Below are 19,354 nucleotides of genomic sequence, written 5' to 3' on the forward strand. Positions count from 1 at the left end.
GAGAACACGTGTTATGAACTACAATGGGAGATGTGTTTTAAGCCCAGCCCTGAAAATAGGACATGGGCTTCAGAGTTTCCAGTGCTTGTGGAAATGTGTGTCAGGAGCCCTGGGGATGTTGATATAGTCAGATGCTTGCTTTTTCTGGGCCTAGTGTTGGGGGCCCATTGTTGGGTAGGGATTGTCTATCTGTTGCTGAATTGTACTTTCCAAGTGCTTAGTACAGTGCTCTGCACATAGTAAGCGCTCAATAAGTACGAATGAATGAATGAATGAATGGCGGTGGTAGCTAGGGCAATAGGAAAAGGAGATGCTCTTGTAAATTGGGCAACCCAGTGGCATAGGGATCCAGCCCTCAGTAACTAGTCATCAACAAAGCTGGTGGGAGGGGCATGAGCAGTGTTGAAGGGGCTACAAATTTACCAATCTGTTGTCATGCCTGATCCTGTCACCGCATTATCCTCTGCTACTTGGACGGGGTCTCTTTGGTTGTGTTCCAGGGACAATCCGGACCGCAGGGCCCCTGGATCGGGAGCGCACCCCGCATTACTGGCTGACAGTGTTGGCAGTTGACCTCGGCTCGGTCCCCCTCTCCGCGGTGACTGAAGTTTTCATCGAAGTCACTGACGTCAATGACAATCCTCCGCAGATGTCACGACCCGTCTTCTACCCCTCAGTCCGTGAGGATGCACCCCTGAATACCTCCGTCCTGCAGCTGGATGCCTGGGACCAAGACTCCAGCTCCAAAGGCAAACTGACCTTCCATATCATCAGTGGAAACCAGCGTGGCAACTTCGCCATCGACCCAGTTACAGGTAAGGACACAGACCCCAGCCAGCCTCTTCTCTGCCATTGCCACCAGGTCCTGAAAGATCCTTTGCCCCCATAAACCAGCAGTGACATTTATTTAATGTCTACGTTAGTCAGAGCACTGCTGTATGCCCTTAGGACTCAGTAAAAGACACAGTCCCGCCACTTGAAGAGCTAATCGAGGGAACAAGGAGGAGCAGATTGCCAGATGTGCAAAAAAGAAAAGAGTAAGAGAAGCCGTTTGGAAGATGAATAAATACAAGAAAGCAATCTGTAATCGAGGGGAACATGGGGGAGCAGACTGCCATATGAGCAAAAGAGAAAACAGTAGGGAAATAGGTACAGAATTTGAAGAAATACTAGAAAGCCATTAAATAGCAAATGAATTGATATTTGTGTGAGTGCTTAAGTGGCTGAAGGGGAGGGCAGACTAGGAACATGGAGGATTCATCAAAGAATACCTCTTGGAGGAGGAGGAATTTTAGGAGGGCTTTGAGGCTTTGTAGTTTGGCAGAACAGGGAGGGAGTTCAGTGGCCAGGAGAGAGGCCTGGGCAATGAATTGGAAATGAGAGTTGTAATGGGCGAGGTTCAGTTGAGCAAGGAGCACAAGCACTTAGTACAGTGCTCTGCACATAGTAAGCACTCAGTATATGCCATTGATTGATTAATTGGAATGGAGCGGGAGGACAGAGTGGATAAGAAAAGGGAAGGCAGCTGACTGAAGCAATGGAAAGGATTTTTATTTTATGCGATAGCCTCTGGGAGGTTTTGAGGAGAGGAGTGGATGAGTGATGTGTTCAGAATGGAATTTGAAAAGGTTATGTGCTGCTTTATATAGGACAAACTAAAGAGAGATTGAAGAGTTGAAGGCTTGAGGCAAGAAGTCCCCTAAGGAGATTGTCCTAGTACTCGGTGGTTCTCATTGAGACACAGAGTTAAGCAATTTGTCTCCAAATCCTTCAGCAGAGGGGAGCCTACAATTCTTCTTTGGTCCTCCATTAATCAGGGAAGACTCCCTGGCTTCATCTCCCAGCTCTATCAGACCCCCCTCTCTTGCCCATAGCCTCTGAGTCAGTGATACCTTATGGAGTAGAATAGGAAAGGTTTCCTCTTGGGCTTAAGGATCAGATCTTCTCAGCTCCCTCCAAAGCCTCTCTCTGTTGACTGTAAACACTGCACTGAAATGATTAGAGAGTTTGACATAGTCATAGGAGAGCAGAAATGCCCACTTCCTCTCACCCCCACATTGCCCTTCTTTCATCTAAAGTAGAGATATGAGGGAACAGATCCAAGGGGTGCAAGGGAGGTGGAAAGGGGAGAGAGACTACTGTCGTGTGCCCTTCTTGCAGGTGGGCAGCCTGAAGTGGGGAAGTAGCAGTGGTGAGAATCAATCATTAGTATTTATTGAGCACTTACTGTGTGCAGACCACTGCTGTGGTGAGAACTTCCCCTTACGCCCTGGTGAAAGGATGCCATCCTCTCTACCAATGTCGGGTCTCAAGGCTCAGGATGAAGCCTGGTTTGATTCTCTTCTGCTCCACAGCAAAAACAACTCCACTGTTTTCCTGGTGGGATTGGGGAATTCCGACATCCTCCTACTGAGGGGTTGGGAGTGGGAGACGGAGAGAGAAGGCTGTGGCATTGAGTGGAGGGTGGAAAGCTTGCTGGGTGAGTTACTTTGTCTAGGACAGGAAGAGAACCCTAGAATCCTGGTGATGCCACAGATGCTGAAAATATAAAAGTTGAATTGTGGCTTACACATATCATATCCTTGCCTGCAGCAGGTATGCACATCTTCATATACACAAGTGTTTGTGAAACTCATTTATTCATATATCCTTGCATTTCCCCCACAACACACATATATGCCCCTACATAGTCCTTCCTCGTTGAGGATAAGCCACAGTGTTTTGTCATTATCATCAATGGTATTTATTGTGGGTTTACTGTGTGCAGAGCACTGTACTAAGCACTTGTGAGAATACAGTACACCAGGGTTGGTAGACAACTGCCCACATCGAGCTTACAGTCTAGAGGGGATATGCACAAATGTGCCGTGTTTCATAGTGCTTTCTTTGAGCTGGAGGAGTTTCTCCTTTTCCAAGTCTGAAAAGAGTTGGTTTTCTACTGAAAGGAGTTTAACTTTCAGGCCAAAATAACCTCCAGTTTTCAGGGGAGCAGTTCTTGTTCTCTAAGGACTGCTGAGCCTCTAGAGCTAATTGCTCCTGGATCACCTAACTCTCTGACCCAGAATCCAGCCTTCTTAGGGCAAGCAACTTTGGTGTCTAAATGGTGGTGATGGTGGTACTCTCATCCTCTCTTGGAGGCAGGGGCATGAACTAGTTGACCTCTTGAGGTGCCTTCCAGCTGGGAATTCTAGTATTCTGTGGATCTGGATAACAATAATAATAATAATGATAATAATAATAATGTTGGTATTTGTTAAGCTCTTACTATGTGCCACTGAGGGGGATACAAGGTAATCAGGTTGTCCCACGTGGGGCTCACAGTGTTAATCCCCATTTTACAGATGATGGAATGGAGGCACAGAGAAGTTAAGTGACTTGCCCAAAGTCACACAGTTGATAAGTGGTGGAGCTGGGATTAGAACCCACAACCTCTGAGTCCCAAGCCCAGGCTCTTTCCACTAAACCATGCTGCTGATTAGATAAGCACCTGATAATCATTAATGATTATGATACTTGTTAAAGGATTACTGTGAGTCAAACACTGTTCTAAGTGCTGGGGTGGATAAAAATTAATCAAGTAGGACACAGTCCCTGTCCCACATGGAGCTCAGACTCTTAATCCCCATTGACAGATGAGGGAACTGAGGCCCAGAGAAGTTCAGTAACTTGCCCAAGGTCACACAGCAGACATGTGGTAGAGCTGGGATTAGAACCCACATCCTTCTGACTCCCAAGCCCGTGCTCCAGCCACTAAGCCACGCTGCTTCTGCCTGATAATGGATCCGGGGTCAGGCTGCTCAGATTGACCCAAGCAAGAATGACTTGGGAACAGGAGAGGAGGTTTAAAGAGTAGGGTGGGGCAAGGGAGAGAGAATGGAAAAGTGTCAGGGGACAGAGAGGGAGGAAAACGGGGCTGGAGGGGAACAGGAACAGGAATGGACAGGAGAAAACATGAGAAAGAAGAAACGGAAAGGTAGGAAGAAAGAGCGGGGAATATGTGGGAGTGTCAAGAGGAGATTTCGGGGAAACCTGCCAGGTTTTTGGTAGCATCTTGCACAGACAGCTCAGTTCCCCATCCGGTCTCCTTTCCTCCCTCTCTTTTAACTGTGTAGAGTCCAATGTCACTTTGGCTGGGCAAGAGTCCAGCCCTCTGAACCAGCCCAGCTTCTCCCAGAGGAGGTTCAGGTTTGGCTTTGTTTGCTTCAAACAATGTACTGTTAATGTGGCCGAACTTGTTTCGACAAGACTTTTTCTTCCCCTTTTCCCCTCCTTCCTCTGACAATGGCCAAGATGCATTTGGGAGCGTGAGTGTGTGGGGGGGCATCTTTAGTGTTTCCCACTCACTGTTCAAAGCTTTCTGGCTCTCTTTCCCCTGGCTCTCTCTTGCTGGCATAGGGGGTTCTGTTCCTTGCCTGGGGCCCAGGGGTGGGACATTGACCAAGTAGGAAGCATCCAGAAAGTGGTGCAACTAACCCAGCCCCCCTTCTCACCCTCACCTATGGTTGCCAGATCCCCTGAGGATTTTTCATCTTCCATTCGTCCCCTTGTTTCCATTAAGGGAAAATGAAAATCCTGTGGGATTCCCAGAACATGTCTGAAAGCCACATTTTGAGGCACCCTTCCTTTTCGGGAAGAGACAATGTCCTGGATCATTTAGGACATGCCTTGGGCTGAGGGTCACAGCTCCTCTCCTGTTAAAAATGAGCCCTCATGTCAGCACCAGAGGTGGGGGTCTTGGGTCTCTTCTGTTTTCTGCTCCGGCTGCCTCCCTTACTTCATCCCTTTGACGCCATTTCTTTGTGAAACTCCTGGGCACAAGTTCGGGTATCTTGGCAAGGGCACAAAAGCCCAGTTCTGCTGGGGAGTTATAGTAATTAACCATTAATTCTCAAATCACTCAGAGCTTCAGATCCCCTGGCAGAGCTCTTCAAAAAGCAGCACCCCACCAAAGTCAGGAAATCCTATTGGGTGGGTGGGGTGAGATACCATTTATTCTAAGGCTAGGGGAATGAGGGAAGAGAAGAGAGGGAATCAATCCCATAAGGAGAAGAACTTGGAGTAAAAAGTTAACACTAGATGTCAGGGGGATTTTACTCCTATCTCATGGAAAGAAGGTGTATTCTGGAGCTCAGTGGCTCCTTTGCTGTTTCCCTTCCAGTCAATCAATGAATCAGTCAGTCATATTTATTGAGTGCTTACTGTGTACAGAGCACTGTACTAATCGCTTGGAAGAGTACAATATAACAGAGTTGGTAGATTCTCTGCCCACAATGAATTTACAGCCTAGAGAGGATTCCCACTGAATCCAGCCCAGGGCTGGAACACTCTCTGGCCTCCCTGGCTCCAGGCAACTTTCCTGAGACCCAGGACACTTTCTCTGGGCTTCCAGACCCGGAGTCCTGGAGAGGGGAAAGATCCAGGATAGACATTGTAGAGCCAACCACTGACCTTCATCCCACACCTTAATCTTTGCCCCAAGAGATCTCACCACACCTCTTGGGAAGCAAGACCCTCTCCAGCATCCATACTATGAGTCAGGGCACAGGGACCCTCCGATTAGCCTGAGCCCAGCCTGCACAACTGGGACCAGGCAGCCTAGTGTTTATGGCTGTCTATGGTACTTGTTAAGAGCTTACTCTGTGCCAAGCACTGTATTAAGCACTGGGGTAGATACAAACTACTCAGGTGTGATATAGTCCCTGTCCCATGAGGGGCTCACAGCTTGTCAGATGTGGGAGGATTTACTCTCCATTTTAAAGGTGAGGTAACTGAGGCACAGAGAAGTGATATGACTTGCCCAAGGAATTCAAACCCAGATCCTCTGACTCGCAGACCTGTCCTCTTTCCCCTAGGCCATACTGTTCATCAATAGAGAAGCAGCGTGGCTCAGGGGAACGAGCCCAGGCTTTGAAGTCAGAGGTCATGAGTTCAAATCCCAGCTCCGCCAATTGTCAGCTGTGTGACTTTGGGCAAGTCACTTCACTTCTCTGGGCCTCAGTTCCCTCATCTGTAAAATGGGGATGAAGACTGTGAACCCCCATGTGGGACAACCTGATTACCTTGTATCTACTCCAGTGCTTAGAACAGTGCTTGGCACATAGGAAGCGCTTAATAAATGCCATCATTATTATTATTACCATGAGGAACAGGGGATGGAGATGAACTGATGCGGTCAACTGTAGATGGAGATAGAGAGTGCAATCAGCAGGGCCTCAGAATGAGGAAACAGTGTCTTCTGCCTATGGACACCAAGATTTTACTTTGAGCACTGGAACTAGGAGTAGATGAGGGCATCAAAGAAATATATACCAGTGCTGCTTCCAAACATGTCAACCTGCTCAACCCTAGCTCCAGACTCCCCCTACCTCTGCCATGCCCCTGGCTCACCTCAGCTCCATGTCTCCCAGGCTTCAATCTCACCTGGCTCCTGATTCCCCTAATTCCTGATCTTTTCTCTCTCCCAGCTTTTCCAGCTCCCATCTTCTCCTGGCTCCAGTCTCACTAACTTTGGTCTGCCCATGTCCTGGCTTCCTCATGCTCTTATCTCTCCTGGTCCCCCTCCCCACCCTCCACCCCCATCTAGTTGTGCACCTGCACATTTTCCCACTTAGAACAATGCACTGCACTCAGGAGGTGCTCAATAAATACTGTTACTACTACCAGGGGAGGGGTGAGCTTGTGAAGAACTAGAGGGGCCCCCATCCCACCACCCTGACAGGAAGACATGAAACAGCCTGTCCCACCTTCCAAGCCATTCTCCCAATGTGCCAGGGAGACTGCCCCTTCTTTTCAAAGCCATCTCCATAGTAGAACCAGGCTTGTTTCCAGTCCCAAATTGGAGCGTCTTGGCCAGCACTGGAGATGTGTTTCTGGTGTCAGAATTTAACTTTCTGGAGAGGCAGTGACTTTCCTTCTTTCCCCCGTCACTGAAGTAGGTTGGCCTGAGCACGGGCCTGAGAGAGGACCTGGGCTCTAATTGTGGCTCTGCCATATGTCTGCTGTAACCTCGGGCAAGTCACTTAACTTCTCCGTGACTGTTACCTCATCTGTTAAATGGCATCAAGACTATAAGCCCAATGTGGGGTGGGAACTGTATCCAACCTGATTAGCTTGTATCTACTCTAGTGCTTAGTACAGTGCCTGGCACATAGTAAGCACTTAACAAATACCGTTAAAAACAAAAACAGAATCTTTCACAATCCTAATACAGCATGCCCCATCACACGCATGCACACACATACACGCACTAAGAAACATCCATTTCACCAAGAGGTGCAATCACAAGCACCCATTTAGACCTTCAGACACTCATTTAAAGATAATGATAAAGGTATGTGTTAAGTGCTTACTATGTGCCAAGCACTGTACTAAGTACTGGGATAGATATAGTACAATCAGATCAGACACAGTATCTGCCCTACAAGGGGCTTACAGAGAGGATAGATCCTGAATCCCCACTTTACAGATGATGGAACTGAGGCACAAAGTAGGTAACTGACTTGCCCAAGATTACACAGCAGACAATTGGCAAGCCAGAATTAGAACCCAGGTCCTCCAACTTCCAAGCCTGTGCTCTTTCCACTAGGCCATGCTTTTTCTCCCATTAGGCCTTGTTGTTGTTGATTCTAAACTTTCATGCTTCCCTTCAGTTGCTTCTCAGATGCCAGAATCCATAAAACCTAACCACATGCCGTAGCAGCTCATCTTGTTAGGTTTAATTGAGATGCCTTTTTAGGGTTTGAGATACACCAAATAAGTGTTTTTCAAGTGTGTTGATGACAATCGAGTACACATCCATCTAATCCAAGGAAAAACAAAGAGAAGCAGCAGCAGCTGCTTGGCATCATGAAACACCTACTGAATTTTCCCTGCTGCCACTGGCATTTGGAAAGCGATGAGAGTCAGCCCAATCACCAAAATGAATTAGGAAGACAGGTTCTTTTCCCCACATCTCTAGGTAACTTGGCAGAATAGATCATAAGAGTGATGCATTCAACTCTCAGAGGCTAATTATCCAGTCTGAGAATTATTCAAGCAGGTGGTTCTCCCTCTGGCTACCCCTTTGACCCATTTCATTGTTTGAACTTTTCATTTTACAGTTCACCAGAAGCCAGGCAGGGCTTAAAACTAGCACCAGCTGTTAGCAGCTGGGGTTAAAAGGAGCTATGGGAAAGGAGAACAAAGGCCAAAACTGTTGGTTAAAATGAGGTTTGGAGGTGATTCGGACTCCAAGTGTCCATTCCCAACATCAGAAGTGTCAGGAGTTGGCTGTAGTGGTGGCAGTGTGGTACCCATTTAGTGAGATGGGGATTGGTCCTCTCTTTCATGTCAGTGGGAGGGACAGAGTTCAGACACCTAACTGCCTGTCCAGAGATGTATTGGCCTGCCCTGAGATGTACTGGCCTGCCCAGGCCCCAGTCAGTGATTGGTGCTATGGAACCAGAGCCTCCTTAATTATTAGACGTGAGGCATACTGCCTCAAGATGCCCTGGGAAACAGTGTGGTCCAGTGGATAGAGCACAGGCTTGGGAGTCAAGCGGACCGGAGTTCTAATCCCAGCTCTGCCACTTGTCTGCTGCGTGACCTTGGACAAGTCACTTACCTTCTCTGTGCCTTGGTTACCTCGTCTGTAAAATGGGGGTTAAGACTGTGAGTCGCATGTGGAACATGGACTGTGTCCAATCTGATTAGCTTGTATCTACCTCAGCACTTTGTATACTGCCTGGCACATAGTAAGTACTTAACAGATACCATTAATAAAAAAAAAACACTACCCTCCTTGGGACCTTCACAGGGGTGGGAGAGGTTTGGGGAAGCCTGTAAGGGGGAACCAGACCTCAGCAGGGCTCTGAAGATGGGGGAAGGGATAAGATTTGGTTTGGGGTACCTCCCATGCTTTGATTTGGCCCCATGCAGGAGTGGGGACCAGTCCTGCTGAGCATAATCACGGGATATCACCAGCTTTGATTGACATTTACTAATTTTCCCCAGCAGAAAGACGTCTGCAAATTTAGCATCCCAGAGTTGGAAGGGATCACAAGCAGTGACCTAGCGTATACCCACCACCTCATAGATCTGACTATCATTTTTTCTCCATCAATTTCAAGGGCATTCTCTGGTTCCCAAGGTTTCATCTGTTGCCTGAAGCTTATTTTTGAGATGTGGGGCAGACTGAAAGAGCCGGCCTGTACATTGAACCATTTCCCCTAGTGGGTGGGAGAGTGTGAGGAGGTGTCAGGAAGCAAGGGGCCTTCTGCACCACTTCCGAACTGACCTCTGCTGACCAGCCTAGCCAGAGAGTTGTGTGTGCTTCTGAAATTCCCAGATACCTGGATCTGCTCCAGCTCCATCAGTTCATTTTTCTGGCCCCTCGGGGAGCCGACACTTTGAAGAAAGCTGGGAGGGCCTAGGCCCTCTCCACCTATTCCATGAGCCCACCTGTTCAGCTCCAGCGTCACCCTGGGGTGGTAGGGTCAGAGTAGAGGTGATCTGCATAGTTCTGGTTTACCCCATTCCATCCCTAGCCTAGAAGGCCCTGGGGACATTGGGGGCTTTGGATGGATCCCAGGGGTCAGGGTCTTCCCAGGGTGTTCCCAGGAATGGGACCCACTTTCCTTGTTGGACTCGGGCCCAAGCCCCAGACCTGTCTGACACTGAGGGTGTGGGGTATGCTTGCCATCTGGGCTCCCGTCAGCCGTGCTCAGGGTCCAGGGGCTGGCCTGAGCTGAGCTGGGATGGGCTGATCTAGGCTGGGCTGGGGGATTAGCCACCTGTGTGTGGATAAGAGTGCAGGGTGGGGCCTGGAGGTAGGAAGGAGAGTGGGAAGAGGGGCAGAGTCTGGGGCTCCAACTTCATTCATTCATTCACTCATATTTATTGAGCACTTACTGTGTGGAATGTGGGGTCTCCCTGACACTGAGGCTTCTGGACTAAAACTGGAATTGGCTTGGGGCCCCAAGCGGATGAAGGGCCCGGACACCCCCCACTCCCACTGGCTGGTGGGGAATGGGGCAGAAATCAAGACTTCCTCAGCAGGCCCCCATACTTTCACCTTCTCCTCCCAGTCTGCTGAAGGACTCAGTTTATTTAACTTGGCAAGCTAGGGATTGGTGATGGCAGGTGGAACCAGGTCTGGAAGCGGGACCATTGGCAAACAGCCTTTGCCCTCAGCACCGCCTCCATTTCCCTTTCCCTGTCTTCCCCACATCCAGGATGAATGGACCCTGGTGCCACTTTCTCTGAGAAACACCCCCAAGTAACCCTGTGGGGCCCAGCATCTGGAGCTAACTGTTCCTCCATCTTTTCCCTCGCTAGGTCTGCTCTCCACTTCCCGGCAGCTGGATCGGGAAAACAAGGCTGAACACATCCTAGAGGTAGGTAATGACCAAGGGGTATTTACATTTTCTGTATTTCTAAGTGTTAAGTCCCTTGATTGGTAGTCTGGGCTTGAGTAAGCTGGAACATAGAGGTGGAGAGCCATGCCCCACAGGCTCCTCCCACCAAGGCAGGTCCGGGAAACCTGCAGCAGTGGTCCAGGTTTCCCCAGATTCAAGCCACAAGCAGGTGGTTCAGCGGATGGACGATCTGTCGAAGGGAGGCAGGGGCCTGGAACTGGTGGGAGGCCAGCTGCTGCCTCCTAACACACTGCCCCTCTCCCTCTCCAGTCTGCCCACCAATCATCAATCCTCCCTGCCCGGGCTTAAGCAGTGTGTCCTCTCACCCATTCCCTTGCCTTCTCCTTCCTCTGCTCTCCTGGACTCTGGGCTATGGTTTCCTCAACCTGCTATGGATGATATGTGTTTCCCTTCTGGGCAGGCTCCCTGAGGTGTACCTCCCTCTTTGGAATGAGCAAATATTCATTAGAAAATTCACTTCTTGAAGCTGGGCATATTGCATTCTCTGGGGTCGGATACAAGTATTACCAGTTTGGTCATTTTACAGGATAAACATGCTGCTTTTTGTACCAATTTCCAATAGCCAGGGGATTTCTGTCCTCACTCCCTGTTTCCAGGTAGCCGTGATGGACAACGGCGAGCCAGGCCTGCAATCCACCTCCAGAGTGGTGATCCAAGTCCTAGATGTCAACGACAACCATCCAGCTTTCTCCCATAAGCTCTTCAAAGTCCGCCTCCCCGAGAGGTCAAGCGGGAGAGTCCTCGAGCCGTTGTACAGGCTGGTGGCCTCAGATCGGGATGAGGGGCCGAACGGCCAGATCATTTACAGCCTCGAGGAGAACGACAAGGGGAACTTCAGCATCCACCCAACCACGGGCGTGGTCTATTCCAGCCAGGTCTTCCCCATTGGAGAATACAACATCCTGACGGTAAAACACTAAAATTCTGATGCAGTGTGGTCAAATGACTCGGGTCATCCTGAGGTTAGATCAGGACTTGAACCTAAAACTACTTGTTTAAAGGCTGGCTCCAAGTCCATCTAGCACTCCTGCCTCTCTAGACAAGGAGACCCAAACTCGGCTCTCCTAACTGCTATGCCGTAATCCATTTTGTACATGTCATTGTCCTTTTCTTTTATATTGTTTGTGCGTTTTTATTGCTTCACCCATTTTCTAATGTCACCTCACTCTCCCTGCCCTTATTCTGAGATTGTGAACCCCTTGAGTTTAACTTCTCCCAGGTCTTAGTACTCAGCACAGAGTAAGCACTTAACAACCACCGTTATTAAATATGTATATAGGCGTGCATGTGTGGTGTGTATTTGAAGATATCACTGACAGGGAAGTTCATCTGAGAGTGTGTGTGTGTGTGTGTGTGTGTGTCTGGAAAGGCCAATGAGGGACCCACCGTACTGGCCACATTGGGCCCACAGAACGGTTGTCCCGTGTTGAATTGCACTTAACATTTCTATTGCCTGGTTCTGCTTTCTATTTTGCCTCTGTGTCTCCAAGTGAAGCTTTTACTTAATCATTACTACTGATAATACTACTATCACTATTACTGCTACTATTACCACCACCACTACTACTATTCAGTCAGTCATATTTACTTAGCACTTACTGTGTGCAGAGCACTATACTAAGTGCTTGGAAGAGTACAATATAACAATAACAGACACATTCCCTGCCTACAACAAGCTTACTGCTACGACTACTACTATTGCTGTTACCACCACGAGTTCTCAGCAGCAACTTCTGCTCCCTCGGCAGGTCAAGGCCACAGACGGCGGGCGGCCCCCGCTCTCCTCCAGTGTCCGACTGCACATCGAGTGGATCCCCTTGCCCAGCCCCTCCTCAGAGCTCCTGGCTTTCGACGAGCCCCACTTCAATTTTGCCGTCATGGAGACAGATCCCGTGAACCACATGGTGGGAGTCATCAGCACCGAGGTCCGGTCTGGCCTGCTCTGGTTCAACATCTCAGGTGAGGCTGGGCTGGGGCTCCAGGGGCTGGGGGAGCATCTCTTGCATGTGGGGCTCATGTTCTAAGTAGGAGGGAGCAGGATTTAATCCCCATTTTACATATGAGGTAACTGAGACATAGAGAAGTTAAATGACTTGCTCAAGGTCACACAACATACCCATGACAGATCTGGGATTAGAACCCAGGTCCTTTGACTCCCAGCCTGTGCTCTTTCCAGTAGTCCATGCTACTTCCCATCCACCTAACTTTCCCATCACAGTTGGCAATGCCTCCGTCTTCCTCATCTCTCAAGCCTGTAAACTTTAATCTGCTCTCTCCTTCCTGCTTATCCACTCTCACTCTTAATTACTCTCAACCTGACCAACTCACTGTACCTTGCTCTCATTTCTCCCACTCTCGACTACCTGCTCACACCCTCCTCACTCTTTAGAATCAATTAAGCAATCGTATTTATTGAACACTTACTGTGTGCAGAGCATTGTACTAAGCACTTGAGAGAGTACAGTATAACAGTTAGTAGACATGTTCCCCTCCCACAACGTGTTTACAGTCTAGAGGGGGATGTCTCTCCCCATTTTTGTCTGAAATACATGGTCCCTACCTTCAAGGGCTCGCAGTCTAAGAATGTAAGTGGGAGAGGAGACTGGTGGCAGACACATCATAATAATAATAATAATAATGTCATTTATTAAGTGCTTACTATGTGCAAAGCACTGTTCTAAACATAAGGAGTGATTGAAACAATAAAGCACAAAATAAAAACAAAAAGCAGTAGGGTTCTGCAACTAGAGGAGCAGAATTTCAGGCTCATTAGCTGGTTCAGCAGTAGCCAACACAGCCTTCCCCAGGTTTTAAGTTTTGTGGTGGTGGCAGGCTACTTCTGTCCTTTCCTCTGGGACTGGCTACTTTCTGAACTCTTGGAAAGAGAAGGCCTTTTAGCATTCAAGATAAGTACTTACTTCAAAATGTCATAATTCATTTCTGCCCTCCCTTTTCTTCTCCCCTTCCGGCCAAACTTAAGTTTGATTTTGAAGTTCTGAGGGAGAGCTGGGGGTTGTTTAGCAGATCAGCCCTTGCCCCTCCTGACCTGAGCTTGTCAGGTTCCTTTTGTGCTAATTTTGCCAACCAGATGGTGATGAGGACATGGACTTTGACATTGAAAAGACCACGGGCAGCATAGCCATAGCAAGGCGCCTGGATGCCAGGAAGAGATCGAGCTATAACCTGACAGTTCAAGTTACAGATGGGTCCAGTGTCATCTCCACTCAGGTAAGAGGCCCCCACTCAGGGGACCTGATCCTGTCTTCCCTCCCACCCCCCTTCATCACCTCGCTGTCTCTCTAGGTTTCTCTTAATAATGATGGTATTTGTTCAGCGCTTATGTGCCAAGCACTGTTTTAAGAGCTGGGGTAGATACATACTAATTAGGTTGGACACAGTCCCTGTCCTGCATGGGGCTCACAGTCTTTGTACCCATTTTACAGATGTGGTAACTGAGGCACAGAGAAGTGAAGTGACTTGCCCAAGGTCACACACAGACAACTGTTGAAGTTGGAATTAGAACCCTGGTCTTTCTGATTCCCAGATCCATGCTCTAGCCACTAGGTCATTCTCTTCTAATAACAGTAACAATAATAATAATCAAGAATAACAAGCATTTAAAATAACAATAATGATGATTATGGTATTTATTAAGTGCTTACTAGGTGCCAAGCATTTTGCTAAGTACTGAGGTAGGTACAATGTACAAGGTAATCAGATTGGTTTTGGTCCTCTCTCGAGTGGGGCACATAGTCTAAGAAAGGAGGGAGTACAGGTAATTTATTCCCGTTTTTCAGATGAGGAAACAGTCAGAGAAGTTAAGTGATTTATCCTAGGTCACATAGCAGGCAGGAGAAGGAGCAGGGACTAGAACTTGGGTCTCCTGACTCCCAGCCAGTCCTTCGTTCTTTCGAGTAGACCACACTTTTCCTGGGTACGCTTTCTCTCCCTCATCGCTCCATTTGAAGTCTGTGCTTCCCTCTCCTTTCTCTCCCCTGTCTTTAAATTTGCCTTCACTTAGGGATCTGCCTTTGGGCATTCTTAGGATGCAACACTAAGTGTGTCTTTAGGTCCCTGGCCACATCTCTCTGGCTGTGCCTCCATATCCCTGGCTTCATCTCTGAGGTCCTGGCACCTTCCCTGAGTCTTTGGAAAGATGACTTTTCCCTGGCTTTTTATATTCCCTTTCTCCCTCTCTCCCCGCCCACTCCCCCATGTTTGCTCTCACACACCAAATGCAGAGTTAAAACTCGGGTGTATGTAGCAGGGTATTGGGCACTGTGTTCAAAGTGAATTAAACAGGCACCTTCCCTGCCCTTTCATTGCTTCCAATCGAAGCAGGCAGCGGGGTGTTGGGTAACCTGAAATATCTGGATAATGGTGGCAAATACTTATACTGGGGTCTGAATTTTCCAGACAGGGTTTTTGACCTAGGCAGCGAGCGAGTGAGCAGCCTGAAGTAAGGTGAAGGCACTGTGCCCTCGATCTCCATCCAGCCGTAACCCAACCAGTCTGTCTTTCCCCAGCTATCCACGAATGCTGAACCACTGTTCAGACCAAGCGGTTTCAGTGAGCCTGGGTTTTACCTAACGGCTCCCAAGGTTTGCGTTCCCACGGCCTCACACCCACCCAGTTTCTCGGAAGACTTGGCTTCACCTCAAGCCCGTGAGGCAAAACCAGCTCTGAAGCCGTGCTCCGGGAGAACTGTCCTGGCCCACTGTGCCCAGGGGCAGGCCCTGAGGCTCACAAGTAAATAGAGTGTGATTCAGTAGGGATTGGTAAGAGGCACTGAGCAGCCATTTGGCGTGTTCAGGCTGGTTGCCCCTTAGGGGGCAGATGGAAGTTTGGGGGTGTTGAGCGGAGGGGGAGCCAAGCTGCTGAGCTTCCCAAAGCCCAGGTGAGCAAATGGTGGTTATTTTGTGTAAGTTATCTGCTTCACCAGGGCCCTGCTTCAGCCTGCTCTTCAAGCCTCCAGGTTTTCTGCTTCTTGGGCCATGGACTCCCTGCTCCCCCCACCCCGCCACCACCCACCAACCATTGGCCTCACATTCTTCCAAAAGGAGTCGCTCCCTGCCTTGTCCCTCTCACCACCATTTCTCAGGGAATCTGGGTGTGCTCAGATGAATTGGCTCCAGTGACCAAATCGCTGCCTCACTGACAGGGGAGGACTTCCTTCATCACCACCCATTGGGCATCATCATTACCCACTTTCCCTCTGTCATTTGCCCCAAGGGGAGAAAGAAAAAGCAGAAAGCCCATAACCCATACAGTCACTGTGACTCAAAGAGCTGGAATCCAAAGCCGCGACATAGCCTTGGGCCGTGGCTGGAAACTCCCTTGTACTGCCAGAGGGGCAACAGTTAATAGTCTGCTTGTGAATTGACCACTCCCTGGGCACTGAGTCCTGACTAGTCGTTGTGGCTCTTAAAGGAGGGAGAACAAGACAAGGGTCCCTGCCCTGGGGGAGTTTATAGTCGAGTGGGAGAGACAGGATTGACACAACATGTGTGTCTCTCCCCTTCTAGACTGTGAGGCTGTTGTGGGCAGGAATTGTCTCTATTTGTTGAAGAATTGTACTTCCCAAGGGCTTAGTACAGTGCTCCGCACACAGTAAGCGCTCAATAAATATGATTGAATGAATGAATGAATGTTCACAAAGGTACAGAGATACATAAAGCATAAGTGGCAGAAGCAGAAAGGCAGAAAATGTCATACAAGAACAAAAATAACGGAAGCAGAAAAACATGGAATGGGTGGAGCTACTCACCCTGAATGATTGGATGGCTGGACTCATGAGGAAGTGACCCTAGTAGATGTAGAAGGCTGTTGAAAAGATCATCACTTTATGGCAGCATGGCGTAGTTGATGGAGTACAGGCCTAGGAATCAGAAGGTCATGGGTTCTAATCCCAGCTCTGCCACTTATCTGCCCTGGGCAAGTCACTTCACTTCTCTGTGCCTCAGTCACCTCATCTGAAAAATGGGGATTGAGCCTGTGAGCCCCACATGGGATAGGGACTGTGTCCAACTTGATTTGCTTGTATCCACCCCAGCGCTTAGTACAGTGCCTGGCACATAGTAAGTGCTTAACAAACACCATCATTATTAGCATTATGTTCTTCCTAGCCTCTCTGAAATCCCACCTCCTCCAGGAGGCCTTACCCAATTCATTTCTTCATTTGAGAAGCAGCATGGCTCAGTGGAATGAGCATGGGCTGTGGAGTCAGAGGTCATGGGTTCAAATCCTGGCTCTGCCAATTGTCAGCTGTGTGACTTTGGGCAAGTCACTTCACTTCTCTGTGCCTCAGTGACCTCATCTGTAAAATAGGGATGAAGACTGTGAGCCCCCCAGGGGACAACCTGATCACCTTGTAACCTCCCCAGCGCTTAGAACAGTGCTTTGCACATAGTAAGCACTTAATAAATGTCATTATTATTATTATTTCTAGTTTCCCCAGTTTGTGCCCTTTCCACTACCACTTCAGAACTGCTGCTCCCAGCCAAGTCCCTTTGTTGCTGACTGATGGTTCTACACTCCTTGGGTGACACAAAAGAGATGACCTGTGAAGTTCAGTCAATAAATCAATCAACCAATGGTATTTATTGAGTGCTTATAGTGTGCAGAGCACTGTACTAAGCACTTAGGAAAGCATGGTATAATGGGTAGACACATTCCCTGCTCACGAGGAGCTTAAAGTCTAGAGCTCACAAGAAGGGGCTGGGAGTAGAGGAAACCTCTCCATGCTCCCACTCCACCTTTCCTACTGTGTGTCAGTCAATCGTATTCATTGTCCGTCAATAAATACAATTGACTGGCTGACTGTGTGGTCCTCTAGACTGTAAACTCCTCTAGTCTGTAAGCTCACTGTGGGCATGGAACGTGTCTGGTAACTCTTTGTGTTATATTCCCCCAAGCACTCAGTGTAGGGTTCTGCTCATGGAAAGCACTCAATAAACACCATTGATGATGATGTTGGTCTAATCGCAGCTCAGTAGACTGAGAGCCCAAGTCTGCAGGCGATGGTCCATCTCCTTCTCTCCCTTCCTTCAGACCTACATCCACGTGATTAGCATCAATCAGTACCGCCCCCAGTTCCTGGAGGACCAGTACGAGGTGAAAGTTCCCCAAGACACCCCCCCTGGGGTGGAGATCGTCCGGGTCAGTGCCACCGACAAGGACAAGGGGAAAGGTCTGATCTATACCCTGCACGGGAGCGCTGACCCTCAGAGCACCAGGCTTTTCCAGCTTGACCCCGTCAGCGGCACCCTGGTGACCGTGGGGAAGCTGGACTTGGATTCTGGACCGTCCCAGCACATACTGACCATCATGGTGAGTCAGAGCCCAGCTCAGAGCGGGAATCACACAAAACCGGGGGGACCGTGGGCATCTGATGACATGCACCATTCATTCATTCATTCATTCATTCAGTTGTATTTATTGAGCGCTTACTGTGTGCAGAGCACTGTACTAAGCGCTTGGGAAGTACAAGTCGGTAACATATAGAGACAGTCCCTTCCCAACAACAGGCTCACAGTCTAGAAAGGGGAGTCAGACAACAAAACAAAACATGTAGACAGGCGTCAAAACTGTCAGAATAAATAGAATTATTCTGAATAAATAGAATTATATGGGTGGGGCGGGGGGGGACTGCAGGGCTTTTTGCCAACTGGGCACTCCATAAATGTCATTACCGTGCTTACTTCTCTGTGTGTGTGTGCACGTGCACACTCATAGGCATGCCCATACACACTCCGCACCCTGCCCTTGTGCTGACCCACCTGTGTGCTCTCCCCGCCGCTCTCCCAGGTGCGGGACCAGGAAGTGCCCATCAAGAGGAACTTTGTGTGGGTGACCGTCCGAGTGGAGGACTCCTACACCCACCCACCCCACTTCGCCAACCTCCACTATGAAGCCACCACCCTGGACTCGGCGGCCCCGGGCACAGAGGTGCTGCAAGTCCGAGCCCTGGTTGAAGACCATGGACTCAGTAGTGCTCAAGTCCACTACTCCATTCAGGCGGGTGAGATATCTCTGGGAATTCTTGCATCTCCCAAAGTGTGCCTCTCCAGGATCCCCTGGGCCTGGGGTGATGGGGGCAACGGGGAGATTCCCAGATCAGAATTCCCGCTGGGCTTGTGGGGAAGAGGATCCTCCATAACTCTGGCCACCAGAGTTGGTACAGTGGTACAATGAATGAGTTTACCAGCTCATTCAATTACTGGTATCATTTACTCGCTTCCCAATTGACTGACTTATGATGTACTTTGCTAACTTATTAAATAAGTGTTCCAGTTTATTGCCAGGGGCCATAGAGGCCTGTGTTAAGTGCCATGCTTTCCCAGATTCTTGACTCGTGCACCTGCCTCTCACTATAGGAGAATTAAGCTGACACTACCCTACAATTGAATAATAATAATAATAACTGTGGCATTTGTTAAGCCTTTACTAGTGCAAGCTATATTCTAAGCACTGGGGTAGTAATCATCAACATCATGGTACTTGTTAAGTGCTTACTATGTGCCAAGTACAGTACAAAACACTGGAGGAGATGCCGTATAGGCAGATTGAACACTGCCCCGACCCTCCCAGGGGCTCACAGTCTAAGGGAGAAGGAAAACAGGTATCCTACCCCCATTTTACAGATGTGGTAACAGAGGCCCAGAGCAGTGGACAAGTGGCGGAGAACCAGCGGGATTAGAACCCAGGGTTCCTGGCTCCTCGACTCGCACCCTTTCCACTAGCCCAGCCTCCTCTCAAGTCAGGTCAGGCTGAAATCCGACGTGCTGACATTGTTTTTTATCCTTTGAGGATCATGCCTTCACTGCCAAGGCCCATTACAAACCTGGCCTTTTGAATCAGGCAGAGGCATTTAAAGGAAAGAGATTCAGAGAGGTCTATAAAAACGACCTGTGGAATCTGAATCCTGATTGAAATCGGGA

At 48.9% G+C, this 19,354-nt stretch overlaps 1 protein-coding gene across 2 annotated transcripts in view; it reads left to right on the forward strand.

The window, feature by feature from the left end:
• The window catches only part of FAT2 (FAT atypical cadherin 2), a 105,954-nt gene that overhangs the window by 40,795 nt on the left and 45,805 nt on the right, over positions 1 to 19,354 (forward strand). For both annotated transcript variants that reach the window (XM_038772090.1, XM_038772089.1), the window contains exons 3-9: positions 501 to 815; positions 10,315 to 10,373; positions 11,012 to 11,323; positions 12,164 to 12,374; positions 13,504 to 13,643; positions 17,466 to 17,744; positions 18,222 to 18,435. In XM_038772090.1, coding sequence (XP_038628018.1) covers positions 501 to 815; positions 10,315 to 10,373; positions 11,012 to 11,323; positions 12,164 to 12,374; positions 13,504 to 13,643; positions 17,466 to 17,744; positions 18,222 to 18,435 — 1,530 coding nt within the window. The remainder of the gene's footprint in view (positions 1 to 500; positions 816 to 10,314; positions 10,374 to 11,011; positions 11,324 to 12,163; positions 12,375 to 13,503; positions 13,644 to 17,465; positions 17,745 to 18,221; positions 18,436 to 19,354) is intronic.

Source organism: Tachyglossus aculeatus, chromosome X1 (genome assembly GCF_015852505.1).
Source record: "Tachyglossus aculeatus isolate mTacAcu1 chromosome X1, mTacAcu1.pri, whole genome shotgun sequence".
Lineage (NCBI taxonomy): Eukaryota > Metazoa > Chordata > Mammalia > Monotremata > Tachyglossidae > Tachyglossus > Tachyglossus aculeatus.